Source organism: Rhinatrema bivittatum, chromosome 5 (genome assembly GCF_901001135.1).
Source record: "Rhinatrema bivittatum chromosome 5, aRhiBiv1.1, whole genome shotgun sequence".
Classification (NCBI taxonomy): Eukaryota; Metazoa; Chordata; class Amphibia; order Gymnophiona; family Rhinatrematidae; genus Rhinatrema; species Rhinatrema bivittatum.
Genome location: NC_042619.1, coordinates 341682755 through 341702373, shown reverse-complemented (window position 1 = coordinate 341702373; position 19619 = coordinate 341682755). Strand labels below are relative to the sequence as shown.

The window sequence follows — 19619 nt, the reverse complement described above, 5'->3', positions numbered from 1 at the left end:
TTCCGTCGTGGCCCTTTAAAGGGCCGTTGACGTCATCGGTCTGCACCGCCGCCTCTTCCCCTGTGCGCCGGCCGTGGGGGGGCGTGGCCTAGCCCTACTCTTCGGCGCGCACGGGAGGAGCGGGTGATGGGGCCTTGTCGCGCGCCGATGCTGCCGCTTTGGCACACACTTCACCTCCCCCCTTCGAGGGGACGCCGTCCCCTGCGGGGGAGGGGCGACGCTTCAGTTATTGGTAGGCTCTGGCCATTCGGCCCGGGCTCACCTATTTCTGCACCTGGTAGTGAAGTCAGCTCTGGGGTTGGAGTCCAAGCACCATAAGAACATGCCATACTGGGTCAGACCAAGGGTCCATCAAGCCCAGCATCCTGTTTCCAACAGTGGCCAATCCAGGCCATAAGAACCTGGCAAGTACCCAAAAACTAAGTCTATTCCATGTTACCGTTGCTAGTAATAGCAGTGGCTATTTTCTAAGTCAACTTAATGAATAGCAGGTAATGGACTTCCCTTCCAAGAACTTATCCAATCCTTTTTTAAACACAGCTATACTAACTGCACTAACCACATCCTCTGGCAACAAATTCCAGAGTTTAATTGTGTGTTGAGTAAAAAAAGAACTTTCTCCGATTAGTTTTAAACATGTCACATGCTAACTTCATGGAGTGCCCCCTAGTCTTTCTATTATCCAAAAGAGTAAAAAACCGATTCATATCTACCAGTTTTAGACCTCTCATAATTTTAAACACCTCTATCATATCCCCCCTCAGCTGTCTCTTCTCCAAGCTGAAAAGTCCTAACCTCTTTAGTCTTTCCTCATAGGGGAGCTGTTCCATTCCCCTTATCATTTGGTAGCCCTTCTCTGTACCTTCTCCAATGCAATTATATATTTTTTGAGATGCGGCGACTAGAATTGTACAAGTATTCAAGGTGCGGTCTCAGAGGCATTATGACATTTTCCGTTTTATTCACCATTCCCTTTCTAATAATTCCCAACATTGTTTGCTTTTTTGACTGCCGCAGCACACTGAACCGACTATTTCAATGTGTTATCCACTATGATGCCTAGATCTTTCTTGGGTGGTAGCACCTAATATGAAACCTAACATTTCCTGTCATGTAGCCAGATGGACTCAGAACAAATGGGTATAGTGTGCTCGTGCTAGCAGTTGGAGACGGATCTGACGTCAGCACGGGTACATATACCCCCACAGGAAGTGAAGCTCTTCAGTAATTTCCGTCTCCAAAGCAGTTTGGAGAGCCTGCACGCTCGCTGAGCGTGCTTCCAATCTACTTTTCTACTTCTACTACTGAAATCTTTACTGGAACATCGAGCCCCGCGCTCCTGCGGTGATACCACTGGTCCCTCCCCCAGTTGAGCTTCCCGGGGTGAGTTCCGTGCTCCCTTGGAGGTTTAGGCCTCGGTCCGGTGGCCGAATCGTGGCAAGGACCAAGCCTGCGGGCTAAGAGGCGCCTCGGTCCCGGCGTGGACCTGGGAGGCAGCGGGTGCATTCCTCAAGCGCGGTGGTGATGGTACTTCCCCTCTCCCCCGCAGCCGGAGACCGCCCGGGTTCTAGCCGGGAAGCGCCGAGGATCAGGTAAGGCGCACAACTTTTGCTTTTGGTCTCCGAAGTCAAGGATCGGCGGTGTGGCCTGTATGCGGCACGCTGCGGTGGTCGCCATTTTGTTGGCCCGGTTCAGGTATTGAGCGCCCATGATAGGCGCCTGTATTGAGCGCATATTGCTGACTGCATATTATTGTGCGCATATTCTGTTTAATGTATATTGCTGCCCGCATATTATTGAACGCATATTCTATTAAGCGTATATTGCTGACCGCATATTATTGAGCGCATATGGTGTTTAGCGTATATTGCTGACCGCATATTATTGAGCGCATATTGTATTAAGCGTATATAGCTGCCGCTTAGTATTGAGCGCATATTGTATTAAGCGTATATAGCTGCCGCTTAGTATTGAGCGCATATTGTGTTGAGCGCACGATGTGTTAAGCACCTATTGTATTAAGCGCATATTGCTTTACCGCAATGGACCAATCGAATGCCCCGGTGGCCCAGGCGGGGGCGCCTCATGATTCCGGCGTGAAAGCTCATGGTCTCTGTTCAGCATGCCAGCTCAGAGCAACGCACAGCGAGGAGCCAGACTCCCTTTGTGCCCAATGTGAGGAGGCAGTGGGAGCCTCGGGCCAGGACCAGTCTCAGCCGAGGTTTGTGGATAGTTCTCCAGGGGCCACCCCAGATCTCGCAGGCAGTCTCGAACAGCCGGGAATCCTGGGGGATCTGGTACCTAGGCGTCTTGAGACCACCTCCATTTCATGGGTGGATCTCTTTAAGGGGATCCATGCCTTTGTACAGATGCAGTCAGCTTCCCGTCCAGGCCCTGCTGTTACAGGGGCTGCTGCTCCTGTCGCTGTTCCAGCGGACCCTGCCCCATGACCTTCGCGCCCTTATTGTGGGCGAGCGCACCCGCCTCCGGGCAGTCCGGTTCAGGCGGACCCTGATGTCTCTGAGACCGAATCAGAACCCTCCGAGGAAGGGGAACTTCCCTCTGGGATGGAGCCATATCGAACCATGAGGCGGTTCTTTCCCAAGGAAGATCTCTCCGACCTAATTTCTCAGTGCCTGGCGGAGTTGGATATTTCAGGGCCCGGCTCTGCGGTGCCACCTACACAGAACCCTCTGCTGGAAGGTCTTCGTCCTTCAGCCCGCCATTTTCCCTTCTTGCAAGCTGCACAGCAACTTATAGATCTGGAATGGGCTGCACCAGCGGCCTCATTCAAAGGGGGGCGGGGCCTGATAGGCATGTACCCCCTGGATCCAGCTATCAAGGAGATGCTGGCGTGCCCTCAGGTGGACGCCTTAGTTAGCACTGTGGTCAAGCGCACTACCATTCCAGTTGAGGGGGGGGGGGGGGGCGGCCCTCAAGGAGGGCTCATGACAGGCGACTGGACGCCATCCTGAAACAGATATTTGAGGTGACTGCTCTGTCTTTGCGAATCGCAACCTGCTGCACAGTGGTGACGCGCTCCTGTTTGTCACAGGTTAGGAACAATGCTCCGGCAGCGGATATGGAGTCCTCTCTCTCGTTCATCACGGATGCCGCTTCCGACCTAGTCCGTACAACAGCTAAGGGGATTTTATCTTCTGTGGCTGCCAGGCGGCAGCTCTGGATACGGAATTGGTCTACTGATGCTCCTTCGAAGACACGCCTCACCAGAATGCCCTTTAAGGGGTCCTTCCTGTTTGGCAGCGACCTTGATAAACTGGCCAGCACATGGGGTGCTTCTCCCATACCTCGACTGCCAGAAGACAGGTTCAAAAGGAGCCAGCGCGCCTTTCCCAGGCCCTCCAGAGGCAGAAGTTCTCAACGCTTCAATCCCTATAGGGGTCGCTACCAGGCACCTCGTCCTCAGGCCAGGAACCAGTCCTTTTGGCCCAAGCAGCAGAAGAGAGGAGCCGGCTCGGGCTCAGGTCCCGGCCGCGCCTCCCAATGAGATTCAGCCGATCTATCTGGGGGACGGGGCCATAGGGGGCAGGTTAACCCTCTTCTACCCCAGATGGGTCGAGATTACGTCGGACCAGTGGGTCCTCGCCATCATCCGAGAGGGGTATTATCTGGATTTTCATCACCTCCCTCCGGACAGGTTTGTGGAATCTTCCTGTCCCACACACAAGAAGGAAGCATTGGAAGCTACCCTGGCGAGGCTCCTGTCCTTGAAAGCCATCATCCCAGTACCTGCCTGGGAAGTGAATTCTGGACACTATTCCATTTATTTCATGGTACCCAAGAAAGGGGGCACCTTTCGGCCCGTACTGGACCTCAAGTCAGTCAATCGTTACTTAAGGGTCCCGAGGTTTCGCATGGAAACTCTGCGCTCTGTCAAGACCGCAGTACAGCCAGGAGAATTCCTCACGGCCTTAGACTTGTCAGAAGCATACCTGCATATCCCGATCCATTCGGATCATCAGCGCTACCTACACTTCAAGGTTCTAGGACGCCACTTCCAATTCCGGGCTCTGCCCTTTGGGTTGACCACGTCCCCGCGGACCTTCACCAAGGTGGTCGTAGTGGTGGCTGCGGCACTCAGACGGGAAGGAATTCTGGTCCATCCCTTCCTAGACGACTGGCTGATCAGGGCGAAATCCCAAGAAGAGAGCCATCGGACAAGCGACAGAGTGATCGCCCTTCTGGAAAGCTTGGGCTGGGTAATCCACCTCAGCAAGAGTTGCCTACAGCCTTCCCAGTCACTGGAATACCTGGGAGTACAGTTCGACACCCAGGCGGACACAGTCAGTCTCACTACCAAGAGAAGGTTGAAACTTCAGACGTTTATCCAGTATTTGATGGGAGCCAGTCGGCCCCTAGCTTGGGATTATCTGCAGGTTCTCGGTCTCATGGCATCCACCCTGGAAGTGGTACCTTGGGCAAGGGCCCATATGAGGCCTCTACAACACTCCCTGCTCTCTCGCTGGAGCCCAAGTCTACGGAACTATTCCACGCGCTTACCTCTGCCGGCCAGGGTACGGACCCAGTTACGATGGTGGTTACAGTCCATCCACCTGAGCAGGGGGTCGAAGATGTCCTCTCCCACGTGGACTCTGCTCACCACAGATGCCAGCCTGAGCGGCTGGGGAGCCCACTGCGAAGGACTTAACGCACAAGGGCGGTGGAACAGAGAAGAGTCAGCGTGGAACATCAACCGTCTAGAGGCTCGGGCAGTCCGATTGGCATGCCTTCGATTTGCTCACAGACTGAGGAACAGAGCAGTCAGAGTGATGTCCGAAAATGCCACCACAGTGGCATACATCAACCGTCAGGGCGGAACCAGAAGCCGACAAGTATCTCTGGAGATCGCCCCACTGATGGCTTGGGCAGAGACGAATCTGCAGGACATCTCCGCCGTCCACATTGCCGGGAAGGATAACACCACGGCAGACTTCCTCAGCAGAGAAGCCTAAATCCGGGAGAGTGGCAGCTGTCACCCACAGCCTTCCAGATGATTGTGGATCACTGGGGGATTCCGGACATGGATTTACTGGCGGACAAGTCCAATGCTGAAGTACCCAGATACTTCAGCCGCAAGCGCGACCTGTTCTCACACGGAATCGGTGCCCTGGTTCAGCCATGGCCTCCAGGGACTCTGCTTTACGCCTTTCCTCCGTGGCCTCTGCTGGGCGCCATCATCCACAAGATTCAGAAATACCAGGGCCTAGTTCTTCTAGTGGCATTAGACTGGCCAAGAAGACCCTGGTACGCGGACATGAGAAGACTACTGGCAGGGGAGCCTCTTCCCCTGCCTCCTCTCCGGGACCTTCTACGTCAAGGTCCCATCCTCCACGAGGATCCGGCTCAATTCTCTCTTACGGTCTGGCCATTGAGAGGGCTAGACTGAAGAAAAGAGGTTACTCGGAGCCCGTGATAGATACATTCCTCCGAGCTCGCAAGTTTTCCACATCCCTCACCTACGTAAGGATCTGGAGAGTATTTGAAGCATGGTGCGACACTCATGGCACCAATCCACATGCGACTACAATCCCTATTGTGTTGGATTTCCTGCAAGATGGACTTCAGAAGGGTCTCTCCCTCAGTTCCATCAAGGTTCAGGTGGCTGCGCTGGCTTGCTACGGTCCCAGGAGGGATGGCAAAACCATTGCCAAGCACCCAGATGTTTCTCGCTTCCTGAAAGGAGTCAAGCATATTCGTCCGCCACTGAAGTGGCCTGTGCCTTTATGGAACCTCAACCTTGTTTTGGATTTCCTCGCGGGATCCACCTTCAGACCCCTTCGGGGCCTGTCTCTCCGTTCTCTCACTTTGAAGATGGTGTTCTTGCTGGCTGTATGTTCAGCACGCCGCATCTCGGAGCTACAAGCACTATCTTGCCGGGATCCTTTTCTCAGACTCACTCCTGAGGCTATTCATCTTCGCACAGTTCCATCCTTCTTGCCTAAGGTTGTCTCACGATTTCACCTCAACCAGACCATATCCTTGCCTACTACGGCAGGCCTGAAGAAGTCAGAAGGAGGGCGTTTGCTACGCCATCTTGACATTGGCAGATTGCTGCCCAGATATCTGGAAATGACAGAAACAGTACGAAAGACTGACCATCTGTTCGTCCTTCACAGCGGTAAGAAACAAGGAGAAGCGGCCTCTCGGCCCACCATCGCCCGCTGGATTAAAGAAGTCATCAGAGCGGCCTGCGTGGAGGCCGGGAAGTCTCCGCCTCTACAAGTCCAGGCTCATTCTACCAGAGCCCAAGCAGCATCTTGGGCGGAATCTAGGATGCTGTCGCCTGCAGAAATATGTAAAGCGGCGACGTGGTCCTCCCTCCACACCTTCTCCAGGTTCTACCGTCTGGATGTCCAGGCCAGGGAGGACACAGCATTCGCAAAAGCAGTTTTACACGGTCCTCAGGCAGCCTCCCGCCCAGTCCGGGAGTAAAGCTTTTGTACATCCCATTTGTTCTTAGTCCATCTGGCTACACGACAGGAAATGTGGAGATTACTTACCTGATAATCTCATTTTCCTTAGTGTAGACAGATGGACTCAGCATCCCACCCAGCTGCCTGTATACAGGGGTTTCACCAATTCAAGGTAAGCCTTCTCACTTCTTACATGAGTGCGTCCACTCTACCAGGTATCGACGCCTTCCGGTTGGGAATGCTGGCGGTCTCCAGCTCCCCAATCGGTCAGGGGAATCCTGTTTTTCACTATTTCATTGATTGTCAGCACACGTCTATCCATAACAGCTTTTGCAAGGAAGATTACTGAGTGGCTTCACTTCCTGTGGGGGTATATGTACCCGTGCTGACGTCAGATCCGTCTCCAACTGCTAACACGAGCACACTATACCCATTTGTTCTGAGTCCATCTGTCTACACTAAGGAAAACGAGATTATCAGGTAAGTAATCTCCACATTGTGTAACTATAGCATGGGTTATTTTTCCCTATATGCATCACCTTGCACTTGTCCACGTTAAATTTCATCTGCCATTTTGATGCCCAATTTTCCAGCCTCACAAGGTCTTCCTGCAATTTATCACAATCTGCTTGTGATTTAACTACTCTGAACAATTTTGTATCATCTGCAAATTTGATTACCTCACTCGTCGTATTTCTTTCCAGATCATTTATAAATATATTGAAAAGTAAGGGTCCCAATACAGATCCCTGAGGCACTCCACTGCCCACTCCTTTCCACTGAGAAAATTGTCCATTTAATCCTACTCTGTTTCCTGTCTTTTAGCCAGTTTGTAATCCACGAAAGGACATCGCCACGTATCCCATGACTTTTTACTTTTTCCTTTTTCCTAGAAGCCTCTCATGAGGAACCGTGTCAGATGCCTTCTGAAAATCCAAGTATACTACATCTACCGGTTCACCTTTATCCACATGTTTATTAACTCCTTCAAAAAAGTGAACAGATTTGTGAGGCAAGACTTTCCTTGGGTAAAGCCATGCTGACTTGGTTCCATTAAACCATGTCTTTCTATATGTTCTGTGATTTAGATGCTTAGAACACTTTCACTATTTTTCCTGGCACTGAAGTTAAGCTAACCGGTCTGTAGTTTCCAGGATTGCCCCTGGAGCCCCTTTTAAATATGAGGGTTACATTAGCTATCCTCCAGTCTTGCAGATGACTCAAAATTGTTCAGAGTAGTTAAATCACAAGCAGATTGTGATAAATTGCAGGAAGACCTTGTGAGACTGGAAAATTGGGCATCCAAATGGCAGATGAAATTTAATGTGGATAAGTGCAAGGTGATGCATATAGGGAAAAATAACCCATGCAATAATTACACAATGTTGGGTTCCATATTAGGTGCTACAACCCAAGAAAGAGATCTAGGTGTCATAGTGGATAACACATTGAAATCGTCGGTGCAGTGTGCTGCGGCAGTCAAAAAAGCAAACAGAATGTTGGGAATTATTAGAAAAGGAATGGTGAATAAAAAGGAAAATGTCATAATGCCTCTGTATCGCTCCATGGTGAGACCGCACCTTGAATACTGTGTACAATTCTGGTCACCGCATCTCAAAAAAGATATAATTGCGATGGAGAAGGTACAGAGAAGGGCTACCAAAATGATAAGGGGAATGGAACAACTCCCCTATGAGGAAAGACTAAAGAGGTTAGGACTTTTCAGCTTGGAGAAGAGACGACTGAGGGGGGGGATATGATAGAGATGTTTAAAATCATGAGAGGTCTAGAACTGGTAGATGTGAATCGGTTATTTACTCTTTCGGATAGTAGAAAGACTAGGGGGCACTCCATGAAATTAGCATGGGGCACATTTAAAACTAATCGGAGAAAGTTGTTTTTTACTCAACGCACAATTAAACTCTGGAATTTGTTGCCAGAGGATGTGGTTGGTGCAGTTAGTATAGCTGTGTTTAAAAAAGGATTGGATAAGTTCTTGGAGGAGAAGTCCATTACCTGCTATTAAGTTCACTTAGAGAATAGCCACTGCCATTAGCAATGGTAACATGGACTAGACTTAGTTTTTGTTACTTGCCAGGTTCTTATGGCCTGGATTGGCCACTGTTGGAAACAGGATGCTGGGCTTGATGGACCCTTGGTCTGACCCAGTATGGCATGTTCTTATGATGGTTGCCGGAATTTTACAGTGAATTTATAAGTCCATTATATAGTGAGGTTAGTGGAGCTGCAGACACTCCTTCATGAACTTTCTGGTTCAATGGACATAGGTGTGCAGAATCCCCTAGGGCATCATGATTGGTTAGTTATGACTCAGCTGGTAAAAATCCAGCAGCCCTTCAAGGATGCCACGGAGGAGCTGAGTTCCAAAAGTGCCACCTTGGCTGACATTTTCCCTATTGTTAATTTCCTGGATGAAAATTTGGAGGCCTTTAAACAGGAAGAGGGAATGATAGCTGAGGTGCTGCATTGTCTGGACATTTTGCAGCAGCAAGTGCAAGAGAGATTAAGGCCTTTAACAGAAGAGCACATATACATGCTCGCCACAGTCTGTGATTCCCGTGTAAAAGGGAAACCCGCCCTACAGTATGATTGTCTGCTATTGGTGACGGACCTGCTGTTAGCAAAGGTCTGTGAACAGGAGCACCATAGGCAGAGACAGATTAGGCGTGAAGCAGAGGAGGCAGCAGCAGGCACTTCAGAGTTGTGCTAGCCGAAGCAGGAGCAGCACTCTGTCAGCAACAGCTAGTACCTCCTCTTCCTCCACTTCAGTATGCCATAGGCATGTTGCCCATAAAGATTCATCTTTTGTGCTCGGGCTAGAGAGAAAGTAGCTGGCATGAGTGACTCTGAGGGCACCCAAGTAAAGGAGACACCAGCACAACTGTCAGTGACACGGTATGTCTCAGAGCCCACAGAAGACATGCAGACAGATCTGCTGGCAATTGGGCACACAAGTCCACTGTCTGGCCACACCTAGCCAAAGTGGCTCAGCGATATCTGTCATGTTCACCAACCAGTGTGCCCATTGAACGTGTATTTCCAATGGCCTCACCGCTCAAGGCTGGCACCAGAGTTCATGGAAATGCTAGTGTTTTTGAAAATCTGCCTTTGCTTGGATTTCCAAATTTTCCCTGTGAATGGCAAGATGAGTAAAACACTGTGCCTGTCTGTCCACTGTCCAGGCCGTATGTCCCTACAAGGGCCTGACCTCAAGCGCTGTGCCTGTCTGTCCACTGTCTAGGCCGTACGTCCCTACAAGGGCCTGACCTGAAACGCTGTGCCTGTCCGTCCACTGTCCAGGCCGTACGTCCCTACAAGGGCCTGACCTCAAACGCTGTGCCTGTCTGTCCACTGTCCAGGCCGTACGTCCCTACAAGGGCCTGACCTCAAACGCTGTGCCTGTCCGTCCACTGTCCAGGCCGTATGTCCCTACAAGAGCCTGACCTTAAGCTCTGTGCCTGTCCGTCCACTGTCCAGGCCGTACTTCCCTAAAAGGGCCTGACCTCAAAACGCTGTGCCTGTCTGAGTTTTGTTCTGGTATTTCTAATTTCAGTGCTGAAGTGCATAAGTACAGTTAATAGCTTCTTGGTATTCAGAAATAATCTCCAGCTCAGTTCTTGCTTCACAAATGGCAGTCTCTATTGTTCTAAAAGCATCCTCTGTTGAATTATCTTTCAGAAATGAAAAAGATGCCATTTTCTTCTGGCAGTGAACCAGTTCAAGAAGAAGTGACAGATCAAACCACAACATACCTGCACAAAGGAAATCCTCTCCTGTGCCTGTCCATCACGGCTTTACGTCTCTACAAGGGTTTGACCTCGAAGGCTGTGCCTGCCTGTCCATCCAGGCTTTACGCCCCTACGAGAGCTTGACCTCGAATGCTGTGCCTGCCTGTCCAAGCCTTATGTCCCTAAAAGGGCTTGACCTCTACCCTTGAATGCTGTGCCTGCCTGTCCATCCAGGCTTTACGCCCCTACGAGGGCTTGACTTCTATCCTCGAATGCTGTGCCTGCCTGTCCGTCCAGGCCTTACGTCTCTATGAGGGCTTGACTTCTAATGCTGTGCCTATCTGTCCAGGCTGTCCGTTTCTACAAGGGTTTGACCTTGAATGCTGTGCCTGACCATACAGGCCTTGTGTCCCTAAAAGTGTTTTACCTCTAATGCTGTGCCTGTCTGACCAGGCTTTACGCCCCTACGAGGGCTTGACCTCGAATGCTGTGTATGCCTGTCCAAGCCTTATGTCCCTAAAAGGGCTTGACCTTTATCCTCGAATGCGGTGCCTGCCTGTCCATCCAGGCTTTATGCCCCTACGAGGGCTTGACTTCTATCCTCGAATGCTGTGCCTGCCTATCCGTCCAGGCCTTGTGTCTCTGCGAGGGATTGACCTCTATCCTCGAATGCTTTGCCTGTCCATCCAGGCTGTACGTCTCTACAAGGGTTTGACCTCGAATGCTGGGCCTATCCGTCCAGGCCTTATGTCCCTATGAGGGCTTGACCTCTAATGCTGTGCCTGTCCATCCAGGCTTTACGCTTCTACGAGGGTTTGACCTCTAACACTGTGCCTGACCGTCTAGGAGCCCTTTCCTGATCAAAGGAAAGGGAACTCTCCCCGGGGTAGCCAGCCAGCCTATCTCTTAGTACCTGTCGACCCATGTTAAACCGCTGTTTACAGTGAGACCTCCTCCACATCGCCACACTTTGAAAGCCCGTGCTCTACTCTAGGGGCCAACCCATTGCGGGGAGCCCTTTCTTGCTCAAAGGAAAGGGAACTCTCCCCGGGTGTAGCCAGCCTATCTCTTAACAACCACTGACCCATGTTGAACCGCTGTTCACATGGAAACCTCCTCCGCCTCTGCTGTGAATATTTTCGTTTGTATGGCCACCAGATTTTAAAAGACCAGCGAGAGCTCACTAGACACCAATGGAAACACCCCACTCTAGGGGTGAACCCCTTCTAGGGAGCCCTTTCCTGCTCAAAGGAAAGGAAACTCTCCCTGGGGCCAGCCTGTCTTGCCCCTATCAAAACCACAGGGACCTGACTACCTCAGCTCTGCCAGCCTGTCTTTCCCCTATCAAAACCACAGGGACCAGACTACCTCCGCTCTGTCAGCCTGTCTTGCCCCTATCAGCTTTCTGCCACTCTGCCTTGCTGCCATACACCAGATGACTCACTCAACTCCTTGTGGTGTTCTTGCTACTATCATGGTTCTTCAGTATGTTGGTGCTAGTCTTTCTGCTTGCTATGTTCCCCCTTCATTGTGCTGTAGGATATTGATGCCACTTGTCTTGCCACTTTGCCTGTCGTGCTGCCTTTGAGGGTTCATGCATCTGTTATCGATGCTCTCTTTTGAAGCTGTGGTGTGTTTTTTACACTCTCGCTACTGCTTTGTGCCTCTGTTAAAGCACTCTTGCCATTTCTGGTACCTCTTTCCCCCTTTACAGTGCCTTAAGCTATTCATGCCACTTTGGTGCCACTTTGCCACAGTCTAAGTACCTTGGAGCTCTTTTCTTGTTCTGATGATTGCTCCCCACATTTCATCAGAATTGATAAGAAAACCCCAGTTCTGCAACCAAAAATAGGCTGCAAATACTTCCCCCCATTGACTTTAATGGGAATTGGAAAACGAATAAAACTTATTAACGGATCGGGTCCCCCCCTTGAACGAATGCAATGTATTTGGGACCTGACAAATACAAATAACGAATCTGAATCCGTCTCTTCTGCACATCTCTATTGGACATGTGAGAGATCAACAAACTTAGTTCAGGAGAGGCTGAGGCTCAAGATGAACTCCCTCCATGTTTCTTTCTTTCATTCAACCAGGGAATTTGATACACACATTACAATTCACTCCTCCCACTGAAAGTCCCTCAGTTTTGTGGGGAAGGATGGTTACTACCTGTACAAGGTGCTTTCTTTTGTCTTCTTGGTAGTCCCAAGAGTGTTAACAGTGCCTAGCAGTAGTAGATGCACATCTGTGTCTGCAGACAATTGGTTGTGATGAGTCTATCTTCGACAGGCGTTCTAGAGACCTAGGTGCAAACATTCGACTTATCCAGTCATTGAAGTTCCTAGTCAAATTCCCCAGGTCCAACCTGACCCTGTCTCAAAAGTGCATGGATAGACTTGGTCGAGGAGAATGCATTTTTTCCATTTGAAAGAACCCTATTACTGATGTGCACAGTGAGCTCTTTTCTGCAGCAGGTCTGAGCACCAGCGAGATCAGCTCTGGTTTTTTTGGGATACATGCAAGGCTTTCAGTGCGCCCTTGGAAAAAGAGCTCAGATCTCCCTTAACCTGTTAGTATCAAAGTCCCTGAGGATGAGTGTTTCAACTGTCAAATATCTTCTTACAAATTCTAAAACAAATAAAATGATCAGCTTGTACATAGTTGCTAATAATCCAGTATTACACAGATTGGAGTCTTTAAAAATGTTTTGTTCATGTAGGAGTTGCTGGTTTATAATTGTAAAACTGTTTTCTTGAAAATTAAATTGATTTTGATATCTGCCACATAAAAATCCATAGTGAAATTGAATAATTGATGTGAGTGTTGGTCTTTTCAATAAATATGTACAAACCTAAGTGATTTTTAATCCATGTTTTCTGGTATGTTTTTATCTGCTACTGGTGCTATTTCGGTGACGCAACATAACACCAGAAAATGGCTACTGATGCTTATAATATGTACAAACATGGTTCACCAGTATTGATTTTTACTGTAGAAGAGTAAGGCCTTCTTCATCTTCCTTCCAGTCTCTCTTTTCTTCATAATTTACTGAAATCATTCATGCAACAGTGCTCAATTCAGTGATATGAAATTCTTTTTTTTTTCCAGTCGCATATTGTCTGCTGTTATGCTACTGCTTCAACTTTGGGACAGTGGAACAAGGGAAACTGATAATGAAAGATTAACACAAGGAACTAGTGCACCACTTCTGCCTTTACTACAGAGGTTTCAAAGCATACACTGCAATAAAGATTTTCTTAATCTAGAGGCAGAGATCCAGGTATGTCAGTTATTGGAAGGTGAGCAATATGTTCAGTCTGATAGTCATGGTCATTTTTATGCAAAGTGTCATAGCATTAGATTGACCATTGACAGATTTTGTTTTTATGTAATTCCTAACCATATTTTATATCAATCTCCACATAAAATCGTAGCCTAATCAGAGCCTCTAGTTATATAACTTAGTTTTTGCAGGTCGGCAGCAAAAGGAAGTAGGCATTTAGTTTTTTTTTTTTAATTTATAATTTTTATTTGCCATCACAAGAAAATAGTACAAAACAATTGTGTACACTGGACAAAAAACAATTTTTGTTCCTCAAGATAAACATACCCCCCACCCTCCCGACTGAGAATATTTCAGTCAACTGTCGAAGACCTAGAATACAGTACAGTATGTTTCAAAATCCAAAGCACATAGGCAAACCGTGTACACTCCAATAAGTAACTCTAGAAATCCATATTATCGCTATTACTGCTTATTCTTCCATGCTATATAAGGATCCCAGATCCTGTAGAATTTAGGCAAGTAATGGTTTTTAACCGCAGTTAATTTATATAAGGAGTAATTTCGTTCGAGATGAGTTTCCACATCAGCCATAGTAGGGAGGTCAGACTGTTTCCAGAACAAAGCTAGCTCACATCGAGCCGCAAGTATGATTTGGTGAACAAGTAACCATTGTATATGAGGAACATCAGGAGGTAAGCTGAGCAAGAAATGCTCAGGAGCAAGGGGCACCACCAGTCCGGCAATGGCATTTATCAAATGACTTGAGTTCTTTCCAGAACAGTCCCAGTTTAATGCAGCTCCACCACATATGAAAATAAGTTCCTGTCCCCCCACACTTTTTCCAGCAAGTGGCGCTTGCTGATGGTGTAATCTTCTGGATTCTGACAGGCGTTAAATACCATCTCATTAATACCTTGTAACCATTTTCCGTCAAAAGGGCGGAAACCGAGCTGCTTTTGGTGTTCTGAAATATCAGGTCCCAATTGTCCGAGATAATTTGTTTACCCAAATCTCGTTCCCATGCCGTCTCATATGGGGCCTTGAACCGCTGTGCATTACCAAGGATCCCAAAAAGATTAGAGATAATACCTGCCATGCTATCTCCTTGTTACACCAATGCTGTAGCACCATCTTGCCTTTTTTAAGCTCGGCACCTATATTCTCCACCGTCACAAAATGTCGGAGTTGCAGATACAAGAAAATGTCCTTCCACTTAAGTGAAATTTCTCTTGAAGCTCCTGAAAAGTGAGAAATTTCTGCATGCCCCAAAGATGCTGTAACCGAACAACTCCATTGAGAACCAATGGTTGATAATGTGGGAGTATTTATTTCAAAGTATTTATATACCGCTTTTAAAAATAAAATTTTATCAAAACGGTTTACAAAAAGATAAAAAACAAAAACAAATTAAAAATAGATTTAAAAATAAATACATAAACTGGTATATAGCTAGATAGTTTGCTAGCATTAAAAAAATCTTATTAAAAAAGAAAGAATGCTGTGCCATAAGTCTGTTACTAGGACTAGGGAACACTCCATGAAACAAGCAAGTAGCAGGTTTAAAACAAATTAGAGAGAGCATCTTTTCACTCAGTAGTTAATTTAGCTGTGGAATTTGTTGCTGGAGGGATGTGGTAAAGACATCTAGTATAGGTGAATTTAAAAAAGGTTTGTACAAGTTCCTGGAGGGAAAGTACATAAACAATTATTATCCAGGTGGATTTGGGAAAAACCACAGCTTATCCTGGGAATCCTTGGAATCTGCCAGATACTTTCCGATGACCGGGATCAGTCACTGGGTTCGATCTACTTTTGGTCTGACCCAGCATTGCACTTTTTGTGTTCTTATGTATGTTAGAATTTTTTTATGCTTAAAGCTGCTGGTTTCAGCAAGAGTTAAACATTCTTCAAATTTCAGGGTACCCCTGTACTTTTGACTCCAATCCCTCACTACCACTTTCATGGGTCTGTTTAGAAGCAATTGTAAAATAAAAGAAATATGAAGCTTAGATAGGAGTAGTGTATTAGCAGTTTTATTGCATTATGACCAGTAATACTAGTTGTTACTATGCAGTACCTATGAACATTTGTAGATGACAGAGAACAATATGGCTTTATGGCCCAGGAATAGGCTAGAGTTTCCTGTGCAATGTGAAGATATAAAAAAACAAACCTTACTACTGATATTTATTTAGAATAAAATATGCAGCTATGATGTATTGTTTCTTGTCATATTTTGTTGTATATATCTGTACTTTGGAAATCAAGTAGACTGTTTTTGAATGTGCATTATTCTGTTCAAATTGTGAGTTTTAATAATGCTTATGTTTTTTTAAATCTTAGATACTCTCCTTTCCTTTGAGCCCTAATGAGAGTTTTTTGAGATATCTTACCTTGCCACAGGACAATGAGTTAGCCATTGATCTTAGACAAACTGCTGTAGTGATTATGGCTCATTTAGACCGTCTGGCCACACCCTGTATGCCTCCACAATGCAGCTCTCCTACAACTCACAAGGTACTCAAATATTGTTTTATGTGTTTATTTAAAATGTTCACCACTAAAGTGTAGATTACTACAAAATAACAAAAATTGGGGTTGGGCATTTAGACCAAATTGGTTTTATATACAGTAGTTCAATGTACACTGTATAGCTTCAAGTTTAAATTTCTGTCAAACAACCATTTCCAAATAAGAGCTCTTGAAGAAGAGAGCTTGAAAAATGAGTTGAGGCAAGTTAGCATAGAGAAATGTCAGTCTTGGTTGAAATCACTTTAGAATAGTTTTTTGGCTCTTTGCTGCCTCCTTCTCTCTCATTACTTCTCTTCAGCACCAGTTGGAGTGCTAGTCTGCTGAGGGAGAAGCATGGTTATCCTTTTATTACCTTGGAGCATATTTTTAAAAATAAAAGCCGGTTAGACTGATAACTGAAACATATGTGGTTAACTTTAAGATAGCTAGGGTATGTTCAGCGGTGTGATTGCAGCACTGAATATACCTTTCTAGTTAGCTGGATATGTTTATCCAGCTAAATAGCCGAACCACTCAGCGGTCTCAGTTGTTTTCTAGTGTTACTAAGCATACAGATGACCAAGTAGCACACGTTTCCTCTCCTTGCATTATAGTCTGTGCAGGAGAGCACTTAGCTTAGTTCATACTGACACGGCCATCTTTATTTTCGCCTGCAGTGCAGGCTTTTGGCTTCTTGGCATTGGATGCTTCTCTGGGCTCCTTCAGAAGAGGTCCAAACCTGTAGAGCCCATTTTGCATTGTGTACTGGCTGAGAACCACTGGCTCCTTTGCCAATGCCAGTTTGCCCATTCTTAGGTATTTCTTTCATCATTAATCACTGCCAATTGTTTTTTACATCCCTGGTGGATGTAGAATTGGAAACCTGGTAAGAGCTGAGGATAGCTTCTTTTTATTCTTAATTTTCTGGGGGAAATCATCCATTTCCTCAGAATGATGGACAGGTCCTCCTTTCTTGTCAGGACTTTACTGCAGGTGGTGTAGCCAGATGGATAGAGAGGAACAAACGTGGGCTTTAAGGCACCTCCCACTGTATCTCACAACCATGATTCAAGAAAGGAAATATACAGTATGTAAACTGACATGGTTTTGAACTGGACAGCCCGGTTTTAAAGCTTGCTGTACAGTGTCCGGTTACAATGGGTAATCGGACACTGTAAATCCCGGTCAAGTAAGGGAGGGCTGGGCATCTTAAGAACCAATCAGTTGGCTAGGGGCTTAAATAGGGCCTACTGAACCTACCAAAGAGGTGGAAATAAAGTAGTATGTTTGCATGACTGCATGCTTCTCGTCCAGACTCCGCTGCTTCTGTTATCGCTGCTCTGTGCACCTGCCAGTATCGTACGGAGGGAGGGGGGTAATGCCCCTGGGTGCAGGGCCATGGAGTGCTGATGGCCGACATGGAGGCCCATGTGGCTGTGGGTGGACGGACACACAAGGCGGGAAGATTCGCCGGGCCATGGTAGAGCTCATCTCACCACGGCCCGAAGAAAAAGGTCACGTCCAAACCTGCAGGTGCCCTCCTCCTTCCTGCCTGCGTGGCCCCGGAAGAAAAACGTTGCTGCAGCAGCGTGGGCAGGAAGGATGAAGAGCATTGGCCACGTACAGAAGAGGAGCAGCGCTTACAGGCCGCTGCGGATCCCACGTCGCGGCAGCCTGAGAAGAGGAGGAGGTCTGGCAGCAGGGCCGCCGAGGATCCCACGTTGTGGCGGGCTAAGAAGATCAGGGCCGCTGTAGAGCCCATCCTGCAGCGATCCGTGAAGAGGAGGCCCAGAGGCAAGAGAGAGGCTGAGGGCCTGTAGTGTGTGTGTGTGTGTGTGTGAGAGTGAGTTGAGAGATTGTGTGTGTATTATGTGTCTGTGTGTGAGAGTGAGTTGAGAGACTGTGTGTGGGAGAGAGAGCCTGAATGTTTGGAGAACACAGCATGTGAGAACATCTGTGCGTGTGAGAGAGACAGCATGTGTCAGTGAGAGCCTGTGCTTGAGCAAGACGGCATGTAGGAGGCAGAGAGCCTGTGTGTGTGAGTCAGCATGTGCAAGAGAGACAGTGTGAATGTATGTATGAGAGAGAGCATGTGAGAGTGAGAGCCTGTGTGTCTGTATGTGTGTCAGCAAGCATGTGAATGAGAGTGTATGAAGGTCAGTGTGTGTGTGTGTGTGAGAGCATTCCCGCTTCTTAATCCAGCTTTGATTTAACCTGTGTGTGAGTGATCATGTGTGTTAGAGTGCAGGTGAGAGAGAAAAGAGAAAGTCTGTGCACGATAACTTATTTGATTTTATTTTCTCACAGAACAAGCAGGATGGTAGTCCTCACATATGGGTGACATCACAGGATGGAGCCTTGTATGGAAAACTTTTCTATAAAACTTTGACTGACACTGGCACACTTTTCTATAAAACTTTGACTGACACTGGCACACTGAGTGCACTGAGCATGCTCAGCCTGCAATTATCCCTGTGAACCCCAAGTGTTTCCCTCAGTCTTCTTTTTTTCCGCTCTGCAGTAAGCATAGCGGTTAGGAGCTCTGTGAGAAATTCTAACACTTTTTCCATACGGAAACACTTAAACTTTTACTTCACAAACACTTTTTTCCTGCACAGGTCTCCCTTCGCGTACTTTTATTCGACGCTCGGTGAGTACTATGCCCTGTTTTTTGGTCGGTTCCTGCCACCTCACTGGCCTGCCAACTGACTGCAGCCTTCCCTCTCCCTATGTTTTCAGTTAGCCACACACAGCCTGCGAGTGTCTCTCTGTGACACTCTGCCTGTTATTAGCACTAGTGGGACAGGGACTTCCACGGTTTCCGTTGCTGCCAGGGTCCCTGTAGATTTCAGGTCCTTCGATTTCTTCGGTACCCTCGCGCAGTCGATGCCCCATCGCTACCGTCGGTACCCCCTTCAGACCGTCCTGGATTCTTAGATGCCATCGGTACCCCTCCCCCGCGGTACACTGATGCCATTGGTCCCTGCATCGTTTCTATCAGTGCCATCCATGTTTTTCACCCATGGCACTGATTTTTCCTTGGGTTTCATTGGTGCCATCATTGCCCGGATGGATGCCATCGACACACACCTTTGTCTCGTTGTGCCATCCATGCCCGGGTCAATGCCACCGTTGCCCAGGGCACTTCCATCGATGCCAGGGCCATTTCCATCGATGCCCAGGTCTGTGGCATCGACGCCCAGGTCTGAGCCATCGATGCCGTCGGCGCCTGCCTCCATACATTGATGCCCACATCGTTTCCATCGGTGTCTTTGACATTCCTATTGATACGGTCATTGACTCCGTCAATGCCGGTATCATTTTTCCGATGCCAATGATGTTTTTTCGATTATTCGATGCCACATCGTTTCCATAGATGCCTACGCTGATGCCGTCAGTGCTTCCATCACTGTCATCGTTGCTCTGCCTGGGTCAACGACATTTTTTCATATATATTTTTGACAATACCCTCGAGGCCACTTCGGCCGCCATCGACACTGTCAATACAGACATAGCACCTCCACGTAATGCCTTCGCCTAAACACAGTGCTCCATGCTTTGGGTTCTTATTAAAGCCCCATATTAGCCTAAGACACTACATAGTGCCAGGAGCAGTGCAGGCATGCTGACAGTCAG

General features: G+C 47.7%; 1 protein-coding gene across 1 annotated transcript in view; it reads left to right on the top strand.

The window, feature by feature from the left end:
* The window catches only part of LOC115092958 (E3 ubiquitin-protein ligase HERC2-like), a 2733734-nt gene that overhangs the window by 195003 nt on the left and 2519112 nt on the right, over nucleotides 1–19619 (top strand). The window contains 2 exon segments of the mRNA XM_029604466.1: nucleotides 13295–13466; nucleotides 15816–15989. Coding sequence (XP_029460326.1) covers nucleotides 13295–13466; nucleotides 15816–15989 — 346 coding nt within the window.